The 16,547-nt window shown below is 31.0% G+C and overlaps 1 protein-coding gene across 1 annotated transcript; it reads right to left on the bottom strand.

Annotated features, from left to right (window-relative positions):
• Window positions 1-13,800: 13,800 nt before the first annotated feature.
• On the bottom strand, window positions 13,801-16,061 carry LOC108330384 (uncharacterized). The gene is made up of 4 exons (XM_017564870.2): window positions 15,887-16,061; window positions 15,052-15,674; window positions 14,742-14,965; window positions 13,801-14,230 (listed from the first exon to the last, which is right to left on the bottom strand). The coding sequence occupies exons 1-4, from the start codon at window positions 16,059-16,061 to the stop codon at window positions 13,801-13,803; spliced, it is 1,452 nt and encodes a 483-aa protein (XP_017420359.2).
• Window positions 16,062-16,547: the final 486 nt, after the last annotated feature.

Below are 16,547 nucleotides of genomic sequence, written 5' to 3'. Positions count from 1 at the left end.
TCACTTAAATGATTGAACTTGAGCTGACTTTAGTATCAGAGTATCTTTAGGAGGTACACTTGATATGTTGAAAAACAGATTATTCGAACGAGAAGAGAAAACTAAGGAGTAAGCGACAAGGAAATTGTTTTAAGTTTTAAACATCTTTAAATTTGTGACTTGCATGAATGAGTTGTACGATGAAGTTTGATATGTTTAATTTGGTCGTTTTGGATGTTTGCCTTGTTGTTTGTCTTGTTTGACTTTGTGTTGATTTAGAAACTTAGAATCTGATCAATTGAGCAATTGGTATGTGTCTTGATATTAAAAGTTCTTTTTGACCAAAGTACTATGAAGGGAATACCAATTTGACCATTTGAACAAGTTCCATTTTCTAAAATCAAAAAATTTGGATATGTTGATATCTAATGCAGTGTTAAGTTGTTGTAAGCTGGTGTTGAGCACCAGTTCATTGTGTAAGTTTGTGATCATTTTAGCTTTAGATCGTTAAGAACTAGTCTTGTATTGTTGAGCACATGAAAATGTGAATGATTTGGTGCTGAGCGGTAGTAGGGCACTGTTGAGTGTCATGTTTCACTACAAGTCTAAAGCATTTTTGTTTAAGGAAGTTGAGCGGCAGGAGGGTTTCGCTGAGCACGTCTTTTCGCAAGAAGAATGACACTAAGCGTGAACATTGTTGTTCAGTGCCAAAATTGTTGCTAATTGTTAAGACTTTCGTTGAGAACCACCTTTTGTGAAAGGTATAATAGTAAGTGCCTAGACTATCGCTGAGTGTGACCTTCTACGAGAAGCCTAGTGTTGTGCGCCACTTCTGAGCACTAACATACATGTTTGAGTTTCTTATTCCATGGCTGTTTGAAATGAATTTGCAATATACTTTATGCATGTCTAAGAAGTATATGGTATTTATTTATGTATGAAATTGTGATGATGAGGAGTATGGTATATGTGTTGGCTAATTTCGTAGATCTCATGGGGAGGTTTTATGGGGACGTTTCATTAGTATATGTGTTGATATATGGATTCAATATTGAGAGTTATCTTGTCACTCTAATAACCATCCAATCTCAAGTAGATAAAGGTCAGGTATGTGGTGAGAGGTGTAGAAGATCATAGTCTAGAGCTTTTACCTTGACCGAAGATGGTTAACGGACTAACCTTGTGTGTAGTAGTTTGGGTAGGCGAGTTGTTCCACCACCACAAGTGCATAACTCACCAAAGCCTAATATCAATATATGTATCTAGATGACTGAGTCTAGTGTAAGTATTTGTATGTGTTAGGATTGTTGATATGAATTATTTATATATATATTTATTGTATGATTGCTCTTTGTGCATTTTAGCTTACTCTTTCTTCTATGTTTATTTTGTCTATATATTCTCTTTGTTTGCAATTATCACCTTAATAATATTAGCAAGATATAACAATTGATCCAATTCATATAAGTTTAGATGATGTGGATATGTACATGTTTTTCTTTTTTTAAATCTTTATTATGTTTTTGAATTAGAATAGTACCCGTGTATATATATTTTTGGTAGTATGATTATATTTAAGATAATTGTAATGACATATTATATTATATTATATTATATTATATTATATATATATATATATATATATATATATATAATCTGTTACTAAATATTAAATATTGAATGTGTAATGTTTTTTCATAATTATATATTATTAAAATGGAAAGTTGCAAAAATAATTTTTGTGTACATGTAACAGTAAAATGAATATAAATAAAAATATTTTATTTGTTGATAGGTGTTCTTGAGATAAAATTATTCTTATTATTTTTGAATGATAGTATTTTACAAAATAAAATTAAAATATATTTTTTAAATTTAATTTTATAAGTGACTAAGTAATGAAATATTATAAAAAAAAGTAGTATAATAAAATAATTAATATCATAAAAAAATAAAATGACAAAAAAATAACATGGATAAGAATATAACTTTCTTAGTATCTCTTTTATTTATTACAATATGAGATATTAGTTTAAATTTTACATAATAGATAATAGATAATTGATTAACAAAATATGTGCCAACAAAATAAATAAAAATAAAAAATTAGTTTAAAAATAAAATAAATAAATAAAAGGAGTAAAATAAGTTCTATGTATATGTGACAAGAAAATAAATATAAAAAAATTAAAAAATAATAAATAATTTAAAAGTAAAATAAATATAAAAAAGTTAAAAAGTAAAATAAATATAAAAAATTAAGAAATAAAATAAAATAAATGAATAAAAAGTAAAAATAACATGTAACAGCAAAAGAAATATAAATTAAAAAATTAAAAAACAAAATAAATGAATAAAAAAGTAAAATAACTTTCATGTCCATGAGTACAATTAATATAAATAAAAACAAATTAAAAATTACAAATGATTAAAAAAATAATTTATAGAACACTTATTCATAAAATAAAATGGATATTAAAATAAATTTTATAGGTAAAAAATGTTTTAATAAATAACAAAAATCAGAACAATAGATATATCATGTAATGTATATCGGTAATTACATCTATTTTGGCAACATTTTTTATTATAATATTAGAAAAGTATTATAATTTAATTAGAATAGACAACATTTTAATTTATGTAGCCACTAAACTGTTACAAAATATGTAGCATCTGTACTAGTGAGTTTTCCGAAAAACTTGTTTTGCAAGGTATTATATGTATTTCAAAAATCTTATTAAAGAAAACTTTTTCCATGTATTTCGGTATTCTGAATTTATTTTTTTCAGAAATTTCATTCCAGAAATCCTATTCCAAAAATCTTGGTAGCTTGAGAACATTTTCATAACATCAAAGTCACTTTTTGGAAGGGTAAAATAGTTATTTTAACATTTGGAGGGATGCACGAAGAAGTTAGGGGAGTACAGGAAGTAAAAAACCCAAAGAAAAACCCACTGATCAATCCATAAAAAAAAGGAAAAAATTTCAGTATACCATTAATTGCCGATAGACTTTTGTAATTGTGGGTATATTATGTGATGAGTGTGGTTCATTTCCTTCTACAATTTCTTTTCTCATTTCTACCACTTTATTTCCAAACTTGCCCAATGTCTTTCAATTTCACTTAATAATACATCATTTTACTTGTAAAAATACATCACATGCGTACAATACGGCATTTAAATTAACTATATTTCCTCGATTTTTCCTCTAAGTCAAATTTTTATTCTATTCAAATGGCTCATCTTTAACAAAAATTACTCAAATGAATAAGTCCTATTTAGAAAATAAGGCTTTATTAAAATTGTAAACAACGTGAATGTTTTAAAAATTGTGAAAATATTTTAAAATTTATATTTTAATGAATGAATGAAATTATTAAAATATTTTAAAAATAAAAATATATATATCATAAAGAAGTAAATTGAAAAAATTAAAATCAAAGTCATGTGATTAAAAGTTAAAACAAATAAAGAGCTTGAAATTATGTACATCTATACCTTTATAAAACTTAGAAGTCTTGTTTTTCGAAATACAGCCTATTTTTTAAGTTGTCATTCTATATCATGATTTTTTTCTCTACAGGATTATTTTTTTCTCTACATTATAGCTTATCTATTTGTATAATTTTAAAAAAAATACTATTTTAATAAGTTTGAATTAAAATTGTATTAGATTAGAAAAAGAATTATGTGCTCCACTATTTTTTGGGAAAATGTTACAGTAACGAAACATTATATTTTTGACTATTTGGTATGATAACAGTTATTAATATGTTAAGATATAAATAAACGATATATGAAGAAAAGAGTAGAATGTGAAAGTACATTGAAAAGCATACTAAGTCGTACAAGGTGGTGGAGTGGGTGGTCCGATGGTCGGTCACATCGTGTGGTTCTAATGCCTCTGACATTGCATCACTAAAATTCCTTTGCCAAAAAGTTAACGAAAGACGATTCCGATCAAAATTGGTTCACTGTATTGTACCATCTTCATATATATTTCCTTCTGTTTTTGCATTTGCATGCTAAAACAGGACTCTTACCGAGTTGACTTGGAAGATGGTTCTCCCACTTATTTTCTCACGCGTCTAATCACCGGAGATATATAATCCTTACATATAACATCATTCCCTTGTCGGTAATCCTTATTTATATGTTAAAAATAAGATCTAATATTCATAGATTTTAATTTCTCATCTTCTATATTTTTATTGATATACATGAATTGAATCATCTTTAATATAAAAACACTTGAATTCTTAGCATTATTTTTTCAAAACATCATAATAAGTCCTAACCAACCATCTTCAATGATTGGATGAAAGGACTTTTACATATATTTGACTCATGTATGTTTATTTCCTAAGAGATAAGAGTCACATGATTGTGTTCTTCAGTGCTGCTTTTGACCTATTTTCGTAGACGTGTTGTTGTTGTACACAAAGCATTAAGCTGACTAAAAAATATCTGGTTTGAGGGACCAGAAAAGGGGATAAACTTCATATGAAAGGTTCACCAAGTTTTGAAGAACTTCTTCAATCAAATCAAATCTTCAGTGTCATTGTATTTTGATAAAGTCTAGTAAAGAGGAAGATAATCTAGCATGTCATTATACCCTCAACTTAATCCTGATCCACAACTTACAAAAACAAATCTCTATAGTCAAATGCTCATAAAAAGATACATAAACTCAAATATTCATAATATTTTCACATGGAACAATGCTCTAAATTGAAAAAGAAGTACATCAAGTTACAATGTTAAGTTAATAAAATTATGGAAAACTATAATTAACTATACATTAAAGTATATATATTTTCACTATTAAATAATGTTATTTTAGATTTAATTTATTAAAAATGTTAATGTATTTATACTTATTATAAAAATACATCTTAATAGTATAACGTAATATTAAAGTAACTAAGGATTTAAATATGTAAATAAATTTATCAAGTTCATAAAACTAATCACTGACGAAGATTTTTTTACGTTAGTTATTTTAAGTTTTTTATGTCCATAGTTCCGATTTTATTGTTTGTTACGTAAATTTACATTGCATGAAAGACACAATATAGATTTACGTTGGATTATATTGATCCAGTATAAATGTGTAAATTTACATTCGACTATATCAGGTGGTCTGACATAAAAGTCTGACATAAGAAATTCTGTCACCAATAACCAAAACTTAATAAAATAAACATTTTTGAACTTTTTTTAGCACGTTTCATGTGTTTTTTCTTAAATTTCATTAGTAAATTTTTTAATAAACTCAGCACATTTGAAAAAAAAATCATAAATAAATAAATAAAGACTATTTTGAAAATAAAATTTTAAAATAATAATGATATTCTACTTTTTTATTTTTAATTTATTTAACTGAAATTTTATTTTAAGGAAATAGTTGGTCAAATTCACTTGGTCTAGACTCTTTATGTGGGAATTTTAGGAATGGGAGATTTTCATCCCTCAAAGCTATTTAAATGTGATTATATCCACTAATTGACGTAAACTTATACTTATTTAATTTCATAATATTGTTTGAATTTTTTAAGATAGACTTAAAATGAATGCTTTTCGATTTCTAGTATTTGTAATTTTTTTATTTTTATATCTAAAATTATGAATTTTTTATTAATATTATATGATTATTAACTACGTATTTGTTTAAAAATATATGTATAACATTAGTGTCATGCATTTTTAAAAAATAAAATAAATGTTATCTATCTAGTTTAAAATAATTGTTATGAACTAAATATAATTATTTTAAATTAATGAAAAACAATACAAGAAAAGTATACAATTTACCCATTTTTTAAAAGATGGTTTTAAAGTTTATAATAATAAAAGAAATATTTAAAAGTTAAAAAAAAGACATGCTTAGTAGATAATTTTTTTATCACTTAATCTTACTCAACTAAAATTTTAATTGTTTAAAATTTTTAATATAGAGGCAAACTAAAATGAGTGTGAAATTAATTAAAAAAATGTTACAGGTTTGGCGTGTCTTCGGCTAATGTTATCTGAGTTTAACTTTCGTTTAAAGTACGAACTAATTTTCAGTTTCTATTGAATATTATATTAACATTAGACATTTTCTTTAATAAATCCAATTAAAACTTAAAAATAAAACTCACCTAAATACATAGAATCAGAAATTTATTGATGTACGTACTCATGATATATTTATTCTCTATCATCGTTAACTGTGAAATTTATGCATAAACTTATCTAATACCTAAACTAAGGTCCATGTTAGGTCTATCTTTAGTTGACTTATTAATTGAACACAAAAAACTTTTTACCTAGTAAGTGGGGAAGTCAACTTTAGAGAAACATTAAATATCAGGGTTTGACTTATTTATAAACAACAATTCTTTATAACCAATATTATTCCCTCTCTTTCAAAACTATAATTATGTTTAACTAGTTACATTTATTCATTAAAAAATATCAACCGTTACATTTATAAATTAAAATACCTCTATATTTAACATAACAGTTAATTGTAAAATTGGAACAAAACTACATTTTAAAACAACCCTAGTTTTGAAGTAAAACAAGTATTTACAATATACTATTATTTATTATTTACTTATCAATTTAATATATAAAACATTAATAATAATATCTACTGTTTTAGTGTGACATTTGGAAAATATTTTTCTCTCTTCTAAATATTGGGTGTAAATAACAGTTCATGGTGTATATATATATATATATATATATATATATATATATATATATATATATATATATATATATATATATATATATATATATATTAACGCTAAATATTAAACAGTAGAAGACAGTTAATAGTTATATTGATTTTTCTTATAAGTTTTGTCTCTTTTAATAATGCATTACAACTAAATTTACCGTTTAGGTTAATTTATTTATATAAAGAATCTATTTTCAATAATTTAAAAATTGCCAAATTCAAGATAATTGCAAATACGATAATGGGGTTGGTATGTTGTTGTTTGCATGATGCAGATTCTAAATTCAAAGTGATATTTTGCAAATGTGACCACAACTAAAAAAATTCTCATATTTTTATGCTCTCTTGAAAATTCTGGTGGCATCTAGAACAAAGCATCCTACGCAAGAATGGAGGACAGATCATTTTATAGTTGGGAAAATATTTAGATATTAAATTGAAGAAAAGGATTTATATAGTTAAATATATTTATCTCATTTGAATAATCAAAGATATTAATAAAGTAAAACAAATACCAAACGGTTGTTTGATATTGCAAATAAAAAAAATTAAGGGGATGAAAGTGCCGTTAATATTTTTTTTTAGTTTATTTATGTTAATCTAATAATAATCAAATCAATGATTTTCTAATCAACGAATGTTATTATAATTTATTCTATAAATTAATTTTTCTCACTTTAAAAGAGTACAATTCTAAAACTAATTTAGAATCAGGGTCCAGGTTTAGGTCTAAGTATGGTTCATTAAACGTATGAACATTAAGAAAGCTATAGGTTAATTATGTTATATAATTTACATTTGACAATAAAAAATTAAAGGTAAACAACATTTTTATATATAAGAATAGTTTTTTTTTAATCTTTGATCTTTATGATGAGATGTAAAAAACTTCACTTATGTTAGGAGTTCAATATAGAACCTTTTACATATTACCACTAAGGAATGTAACGTGTAAGAGGCTAGAAAATTATGTCTTAAAATTAAAATTAAAATTGATAACATGTTCTAAATAATAAAATTTAGTTATTTTAATATTAAAAGTTCAATGTATAAATAAAATTTTTATAAACGAGTTCTATTATTTAAAAATATATTATCTTTCTAAAATATTTTTCTCTAAGAACTCTTTACCCTCTTTCTAGGTTTTTTAAACTCCTATTCATCTCTCTAAAAATCACAGACAACTTAGAGTGATCTTTGAGTTGAGATCTTCAACTTCATTCTATCAATTTCTCTATAAAAGCGTAAGTTGATTTCTATTTTTTTCTTTAGAGTGTGTGTTTTTCTATGCATGTGCGCTACTTTGGTTTACATGTGACATCTAAGTCTTCTATAAGACTCTATACTGATCAGTGGTCCTAATAGTGTGTCCTAATCGTGTTTTTGTGGTTTGTAGGAGCAAATAAAGATTCTTGAACTATTGAAGTAGTCTTAGGATCTTTAGAACTATTTGATCATCTAACATGTAAGGGAAGCTATATACCTTATTTTTAAGTTTTTAGTACTTTGATAATCTAAGTTGGTATGTTGAAGTTGTATGAAATTAGTTAAGTTGTTGTAATTGGTAGTTGAGCATGCTAAAGTTCTATTTTGTGTGATGATTATATGTTGCTTGATTTTGTATGAATTGGTGTTGAGTTGAGGGATTGAGATCTGACCATTGACATTAAAACCTGTTTTGAACCAAGCACCAAGTTAGGAATACGAATTTGATCATTTGGATAGGTCCCTAGTTCTCCAAATCATAAATTTAAATGTGTTGATTTCTATTATGGTACTGAGCAGTGTTGATGTGGCATTGAGTGCAATTTGGTTGTGCAAGTCTGGAAGCAATTGTGCTCCATACTGCTAAGTGTCCATTTTCATCAATAAGTGACCATTTTTGCGAATGATATGATGTTAAGCGGTGATAGGATACCACTGAACGTCACTTTCCACTACATGTTTATAACCTTTTTAATCATAATTTGTTGAGCGACAGAATGGCCTCACTAGGTGAGACATTTTGGAAGAGGTCTGGCACTAAGCGCTCCCTTTTTGCGAGAGGTTTTGTGCTAAGTGTCAGTTTGAGTGCTATTGTAGGTTTTTGTGATTTTTTTATCCTTTGATTGTTTGAAGTGGTTTACCATGCGTTATATGTATGCTTATTATGGATTTATGAGGTTTCATGGATTTATAACATGGCAGTGATTATGAATGGTGTATGTTGTGAAAGGAATTTCAAGGAGAAATTTCTTGTAATGGTTATAATAATGTATGTATTGATGTATAAATTTTGTATTGGGAGTTATCCTAATGCTTTAATAATAATTCAATCTCAAGTAGAAAGGGGTGAGGTATGTGGTGAGAGGAGTAAGAGGTCCTAGTCTAAGAGCTTTACCTTGGCTTAAGGCATTAACGAACTAACCTTATGTATGATAGGGTTTAATAGTAGAGGTCACCACAAGTGCATAACGTGCTAGAGTCTGATATTAATATATGTATACAAATGGTCAAGTCTAGAATGAATGATTGTATGACTTAGGATTGGTTGATATAAATCTTTATATGTGATATCATCTACTTAAATGTTGTATGAATACTCTTTTTGGTACATTAGCTTACGCTTTAATCTCTATTTGTTTGTATGTTTGTCTTCTTGTTTGTAATGAGCACTATAATGATGAGGATGTTCCGATAGATCTAGAGTAGGAAGGTGATGATGTTGAAGAAAAAAGTAGAATATTTGTTTTTTGTTTATATAAGTTTTTGAAAGAATATATCATGGTTTTGAATTCGGTGTGATAACATTTTTAGTAGTTGAATACTATTAAAGATGAAATGCTACATTTTTTGTATCAAAGCAGTTGTTCCTTAAGAAACCTGTAGGTTTGCTGCATAGTTTTTGTTGTGTGCTATTAGTTTTGTGTGACTAGTATGCTAGTTTCTTTGAGTTAGACTAATGAATTTTATATATGTGAGTAGAGTTATGGCACCTAGGCCACCTTCTCCTCCACCTCCAACCTTGAATATGCCTTACACGACAAGGGAAACTGAGTCCATGGAAGCAGGCCTCCAATAGTAGAGTGTTGCCATGATGTAGTAGCATTAAATGACCTTGCAACAAATATGGAGTTTGCTAGGCTCGCTTTTGAAGCCACCCGGTAGCAGCATATGGAGTCTTTGAGACACTTGAGAGAGAATAAGATGTTTTTGGTCCTTCTCAAGCTCCACCTCTCTAGTCCAAGAGTGAAGTTTAGAGAATTTCTTGCAGCATCACCCAACCAAGTTTGATGGGAAGACGAGTCTAGATGGGGTTGATCAGTGGCTAAAGGACATGGAGAGGATCTTTGACGCCAAGAGGTGTTCGACTCAGAATAGGTTGACCTATTTCAAGTATTAACTGTTTGGAGAAGTGATCCATTGGAGGGCTAGCATGAAGTTGATGTTAAGGAAAGAGGTAAGAGATCTTCAAGAAGAAGTTTTATGCTAAATATTTTCCTGTGTTAGATATACAAAACTTGGATTTGTGATTTAAGTGAACTTGAACCTGAATAATTGCTCAAATTGGTATTCCATTTTTCAAGAGTTTGTTAAACACAGTTTTTATATATTAAAATTTATACCAATTTTCCTAATTGCTCAACTCTTCCGTTCTCTCATTCACAACAGTCGGAACAACGAGCAATTCAATCCAATCCTCAAATCATATAATTAATTCAAGGTTTAATCATTCATTAAGTCCCTATTTTCGCATGGAATCTCAATTTCGTCCCTTTCTTTCTGAAAATATCAATTAGGTCCCAATTTTATGAAAATTGCAACAAATGGATCCTTTCCGTTAAATAGTGTCAAACGGCGTTACGGTGTGTTTGACGTGGCACGCTGTTGTGGACGTGTTATCTGATGTGGTTGATTCAAGCAGGAGCAGTGGGCACGTGGAAATTCATCCTCTCCCTCGTACCCCCTGTCCTCTTCTTCACCGGCTTCGCCGCCGCCATCGCCTCCTACAACCAAGCCCTAATCCACCACATCCTCCCCGACTTCCTCCCCCTCCTCCACTCCTCCTCCCTCCCCTACCAGCTCACCGCCCCCGCCCTACGCAGCCTAGATGACTGTTTTCTAAAACCTAGATCTAAGTTTGTGTTTGAATCAGTTGGGAGAGCTCAAAAGAGATTTTTAGATGCAACAAGTGCTATCTTCGTTTGATGCATTTCAATAGCAAATCTGAAGACAACAATTTTTTTAATTGATGATGGTTAAATAAGCATCATAGACAAAGGCAGGCACATGAAGAGAAAGAAAGGACAAAAATGCACTGTTTCCCTTTTGCTGAGTTCTAAAAGTCCATACAACCAAAACCACCAACGCCATTACTCTGCTTCTTCTCCTTTTCCCGTACGAACAGGGGCTGCTCACAGAGACGAAGTCCAAGAGGAAGACCCAAGCCCTCGTCGCAATGGCTAAAGAGAAACAACAGCAGCAAGAAGAAGACTATCACAAGATGTTGCGTTCGTATTTAGGGCTCAGCTTCTCCATGTTTCTGGCCACGCTGGCAAACAACTCGGTACCGGCGCTTCAGGGGAAGGTGCGCATGCTGTCGCTGCGGGCGGTGGAGGCGGTGGAGCCGCAACTCCCATTGCTTGAGTTCTTGGTTCAACGTGAGACAAAGAGAAAAGGGAATGAAGCTTCCCTGCTTTACGAGCTCGAACCATGGCGAAAGAGGAGAAGAAAAATTCTTTTCTTTTTACTTATAAAATATTCAATTTCCACGTGTCCCACTGCTCCTGCTCTCTTAAACCACGTCAGATAACACGTCCACAACAGCGTGCCACGTCAAACACACCGTAACGCCGTTTGACACTATTTAACGGAAAGGATCCATTTGTTGCAATTTTCATAAAATTGGGACCTAATTGATATTTTCAGAAAGAAAGGGACGAAATTGAGATTCCATGCGAAAATAGGGACTTAGTGAATGATTATACCTTAATTCAAATATAAACACCACATTAGATTCAAACAACATACCGATAACATTCTAAAGCAACTAGCTTCCCTTACCTAAAATAAAACCAAACAACTTAGTGACCCTTTAAAACACCCTAGACGAACAAAAAGCTTAAATTGTCCATATGAACATTAAAAACATGATCAGTACACATAATTAATATCACTGATCAAAAGAGACTAGCAAAAAGAACACAAACACTACATGCAAGCCAAAAAGGACCACATTCAAAAAATAAAAAATAAAAATCAGCAGACCAAGAAAGGGAAAGAAAACCAACTTACCATATTCAAGAAACTGACTAATTGATTTTGATGAACTCACTACTAAGAGAAATCCTATAGTATTTGATCTTAAAAAAATGAACGAATCGTAAGAAATCTTAGAAAGAAGTTTTAAGAAAAGGTTTCTAAAAAAATATATGTTTTTAAATAATGAAACTCATTTATAAAACTTCTTTATATTTTAAATTTTTAATATTAAAATAATTAAATCTAATCATTAAAGATACTATCAATTTTAAAATACTATTTTCTAGTGTTAGATATTAAAATATAAATATATTTTCAAAAAATAAATGAACAAATCATCATAACATTGGAAAATAAAGATTAATATTTAATATTGTTTTGGTTTAAACCCTTTTTGTCCCTATTTTTTAGGGTTTTTCCCATTTTGATCCCCTTTTTTTTTGGAATCCCCAATTGAGTCCTTAAAAGTGCTAATTTGAATCAATTGAACCCCTGCCGTTAAATTTACTTAACGGGGTTAAGTTTTTGCACAGGTGGGAGGTTGATGTGTCAATTTTTTAAAACGTGACATGTTGAGAGTTGAAACGTGGAATTTGACAACTTGTTAAATTTTAATAAAATGGATTTCTAAAATGGGATTTAGGGTTGAATGAACTTAAATATGGGATTTCATTCGTGATTAAAAATCTGAGAGGAATGTGGTTCTGAACCTTGCGCAAGCACGTGAAGTTTCCAAGCCCTATTTGGTTAATTAGGGTTCGTTGTTGTTGAAGATTGGCAAGCACATGAAGTTTCGAAACAGGGAAGTGCGAAAGCAGAAGACGCAACAATTTCGATGGGTCATTCGTGCTCATCTTCCACTTGCAATGAGTGTCGAAGACAACATTTGCGGTCTGTGAGCTCTCATGGAGATGGAGGGTGGAACAAGAATGAGACTTCGCTAATCTGCCATTGTGGAGAGAAGTGTGTGTTGAGGACTGCGAAAACCAGTAAGAATCGAGGCAAACAATTCTGGGTTGCCCTAGGTATAAGGTTGGAAGTGAAAATGGTGGATGCAACTACTTCAGATGGTGTAGTGATTAGGGAATTGAAGAAAGTGTTAGTTGTGAGGTGTTGGAAGAAAATGATGAGAGGTTGCTGAAGAGTTATGAAAGTGATAAGAAGATAGTTGGTGTGTAGAAAGTTGTGATGTGTCTTCAAAGGTGGATGAAATTTTTGGTTGGGGTTGGTAGTGTTCTATGTGTAATGAACATCATTATATTTGCAATGTTGATGGGACGGGCTTGATAATTTATGAATAGGTGTAATGTAGGTCTGTTTTGGTATTAGTTGTAGGCTTGATAATGTTAATGTAGTTCTGTTTAATGCAGAGGTTGCAATGTATTTATGTTTTCTGCTATGAAGATGTATCACTTTCAGATGTTTAATGAAATGAAAAATTGGAAAAAATGAGTTCAATTGAAAATTTGGTTTCAATCTTATGTCAGCAGTTGCCCTATATATAACATAAAATGTGCATAGAACCTGTAAAACAATGCTCAATAAAGGCTCCATCAACAGTTGAGAACACATAACTACAAACATACACAATGAAGAAACTACTTGTAATAAAGAAACTGCCAATGTCAAATTGAAGAAGTTGTATATTAATACCAAAAAGTAGTCATCCATTGTTTTTACAAATACCAATAAATAGGATACTTTGGGCAATTACATACTGAAACATAAAGCATTGTTTATAAAACATGTCTGAAGCGGTTCTTCTCCATATAACATTGGGCAATTACATACTGAAACATAAAACATTGTTATTACATTTGCTACTAATAAAACATATAACATTCTTCAAGTCTGAAGTGGTTCTTCTCCATGTGGTTGACCCTCAGCCAATGAACTGGGTTGTTGTTCCTCTTCCTGCACTTGGTTTCTCTTCGGGCAATTTTTGTTGTTGTGACCCACTTCCCTACACATGCTACATCTCTTTAGTAATCCCCCTTTTGACATTCTAGTGCTACTTTTCTTCAACTCCCATTGCTCTAACCTCCTTTTCTTCTTACGACGACCAAACATCTTTCGTTTTGATAGAGGCATGACATTTGGATATTGGGTTACCTCCCACAGGTTGTTTCCATTAATGGGATAGATAATAGAGGAATAAATTTCTTCATACGTTGACTTTTGAAAGCATACAGGTATGTAGTCCTTTGCATCTATGTTGAGAAACCTCATTGCTGCCAATGCATGAACACAAGGTATTCCACTAATGCTCCATTTCCTGCAGAAGCATGAATATTGATCTATATCTACCACAAACTTGTTCCCACTTTGGGACACATGTCTGACTTCAAATAGCCTTTGTACAGACTAGCTGTGAACATAAGCCAACATTAGTTATATGATACCTGTGAACATAAACAATAAAATACATATCGCATAATTCTTAGATACCTAGGAATCCGATTCTTTGTCAGTAATGCCTCCTTTTGTAGTCTACTCAGTATTTTTGGAAAAATTGTTGACTTAAATGACCCTACCCTAGACCTATTAGTTGCCCATCTCTTCATCATGTACAGTTTGATTTCCTCCAACATTGTAATAATTGGTTGTGTCCTCGTATTTACCAAAACACTATTAAAGGCTTCTGACATGTTATTTACCAAGGTATCACATTGAGCTATGCTTGTGAACCTTGGTCTGGACCAAAACCTTCAATGAAGATGTATGTCATACAACAACTATGTAAAATAATCATAAACTAAAAGATACGTAAACTGAAGGTGCCAAACCTTAGAGGAATAGCCATCAAGTGTCGAAAAACATCTTGGATCACCTCTTGGATACTTCTCATCTCATTCTCCCATTTTTGTGGATGGATTGCTGTAGCTGCCGTCCACATAAGCTTCTTAAGATTCTTTCCAGGGAATTTCTTCCTGAAGTTGGCATATAAATGCCTTACACAAAATTTGTGTGCAACTCCAGGAACAACATCTTGTACAACTTGTAACAAACCCTGTGAATGAGTCATAAAAAAGTTAGCTGATATTGATTTAAAGTCATTTCTATAAGATAAAAGAGAATAAATATAGTAGAGATTACCTTCTGTTGATATGATATCAATGTAAGTGAAGAACACACCTCAGGTCCACCTACGTCTTCAATGAGTAGCTCCATAAACCATGTCCAAGTCTCCTTGTTCTCAACCTCTACGATGGCATAAGCGAGTGGCAACATTTGGTCGTTTGCATCTCGACCCATAGAAGTTAATAGCTCACCATGATGTCTGCCTTTCAAAAAGGCTCCATCAAGGCCAATGATGGACCTGCATGAGAGAAAGCTATCTTTGCATGCCTTTAGGCATGCGTAAAACCTCTTGAATATTGGTTTTCCATCATATGGCTCAACTTTCACCTTGATTGTGGATCCTGGGTTTCTTGCTAATAGCTCATGAGCATAATCATAAATTCTATTATATTTCTTACTGAAGGACCCTTCCACTTCGTCTGATATATAGGCTTTGGCCCTGTAAGCCATATTCTTAGATATTTCTATGTTCCTTTTCCTACTAATTTTTTCTCTAATATCAACTCCCTTTACATTAGGATTCTCTTTGATTGTTTTTTCCAATTTTCTACTTAGCCATTTTGCAATGAATAGCCACAACTTGTGTTCCCTACTGCATGTATGCTTGTTAACCACAGTCCTCAGTTGCCATGATTTTTCTGCATCCATGAAACCAAAATATGCCACCCACGGACATTCTCCTTTTGATCCCAAACATTTAACCCTTATTCTTTTTTTTATCATTTTTAACAAGTTTCAAAATTTTCCCATTCTTTACTGCATAACTTTTGATGGCATCCAAGATGTCTTGTTTATGCACAAAATATGTTCCCACTTCCCAGTTGAAATCAAGCATTTTTTTTTGGCATACTAAATGTAGAAAAATTCTCATACCCCTCTTCATCTTCACTTTCTTCATCACTTATGTCAGGAGAAGTTAAGTCCTTAGATTTCCATTCATCATTGAACAAACTGGAATCACTAATCTCATTTTCTTCCATATCTGATTCAGACCCAAGTAAAAAAGGTTCAACCTCAACCTCCATATTACCAGCCCTTTCACTGAATTCACACTACACATTTATGTTTACTAACCCATCCTCACTATTCATCTCACCATCATCACCATCACCATCACGTGATGTACTCCAATCACGGACTTCTACTTCTATATCCTCCAAGTCTTCTACTTCTATTGTGTAAGCCTCACCATCCTGTGCTTCTATCCTCTCAGCCTCAGCATGACATTCCTCAACCTCTATCCTCTCACCTTGAACTTCATCTTCATTTGCTTCTGTCCTCTCAGTCTCAGCATGACATTCCTCAACCTTTATCCTCTCACCCTCAACTTCATCTTCATCTGCTTCTTTCCTCTCAGCCTCACCATCAACTTCCACAACCTCTATCCTATCACCCTCAACTTTATCTGCTTCTGTCATCTCACCCTGAACAACAACAACTTCTATCCTCTCACCATCAGGCCGTACCCTCTCACCACCCTCATTCACCTCAGGTGCAACTTCGTCACCTCC

Source organism: Vigna angularis, chromosome 4 (genome assembly GCF_016808095.1).
Source record: "Vigna angularis cultivar LongXiaoDou No.4 chromosome 4, ASM1680809v1, whole genome shotgun sequence".
In the NCBI taxonomy this organism is placed as follows: Eukaryota; Viridiplantae; Streptophyta; class Magnoliopsida; order Fabales; family Fabaceae; genus Vigna; species Vigna angularis.
Note: the sequence above shows the minus strand (reverse complement) of the source record. Positions and strands in the feature narration are given on the sequence as shown.

Coding starts and splice junctions, on each gene's coding strand:
- LOC108330384 (XM_017564870.2), bottom strand. CDS start 16,061: ATGGAGGTTGAGGTTGAACCTTTTTTACTTGGGTCTGAATCAGATATG. Junction 15,675..15,886: donor TGAGAATTTTTCTACATTTA/GTATGCCAAAAA, acceptor TCATGGATGCAG/AAAAATCATGGCAACTGAGG. Junction 14,966..15,051: donor TGATATCATATCAACAGAAG/GTAATCTCTACT, acceptor ACTCATTCACAG/GGTTTGTTACAAGTTGTACA.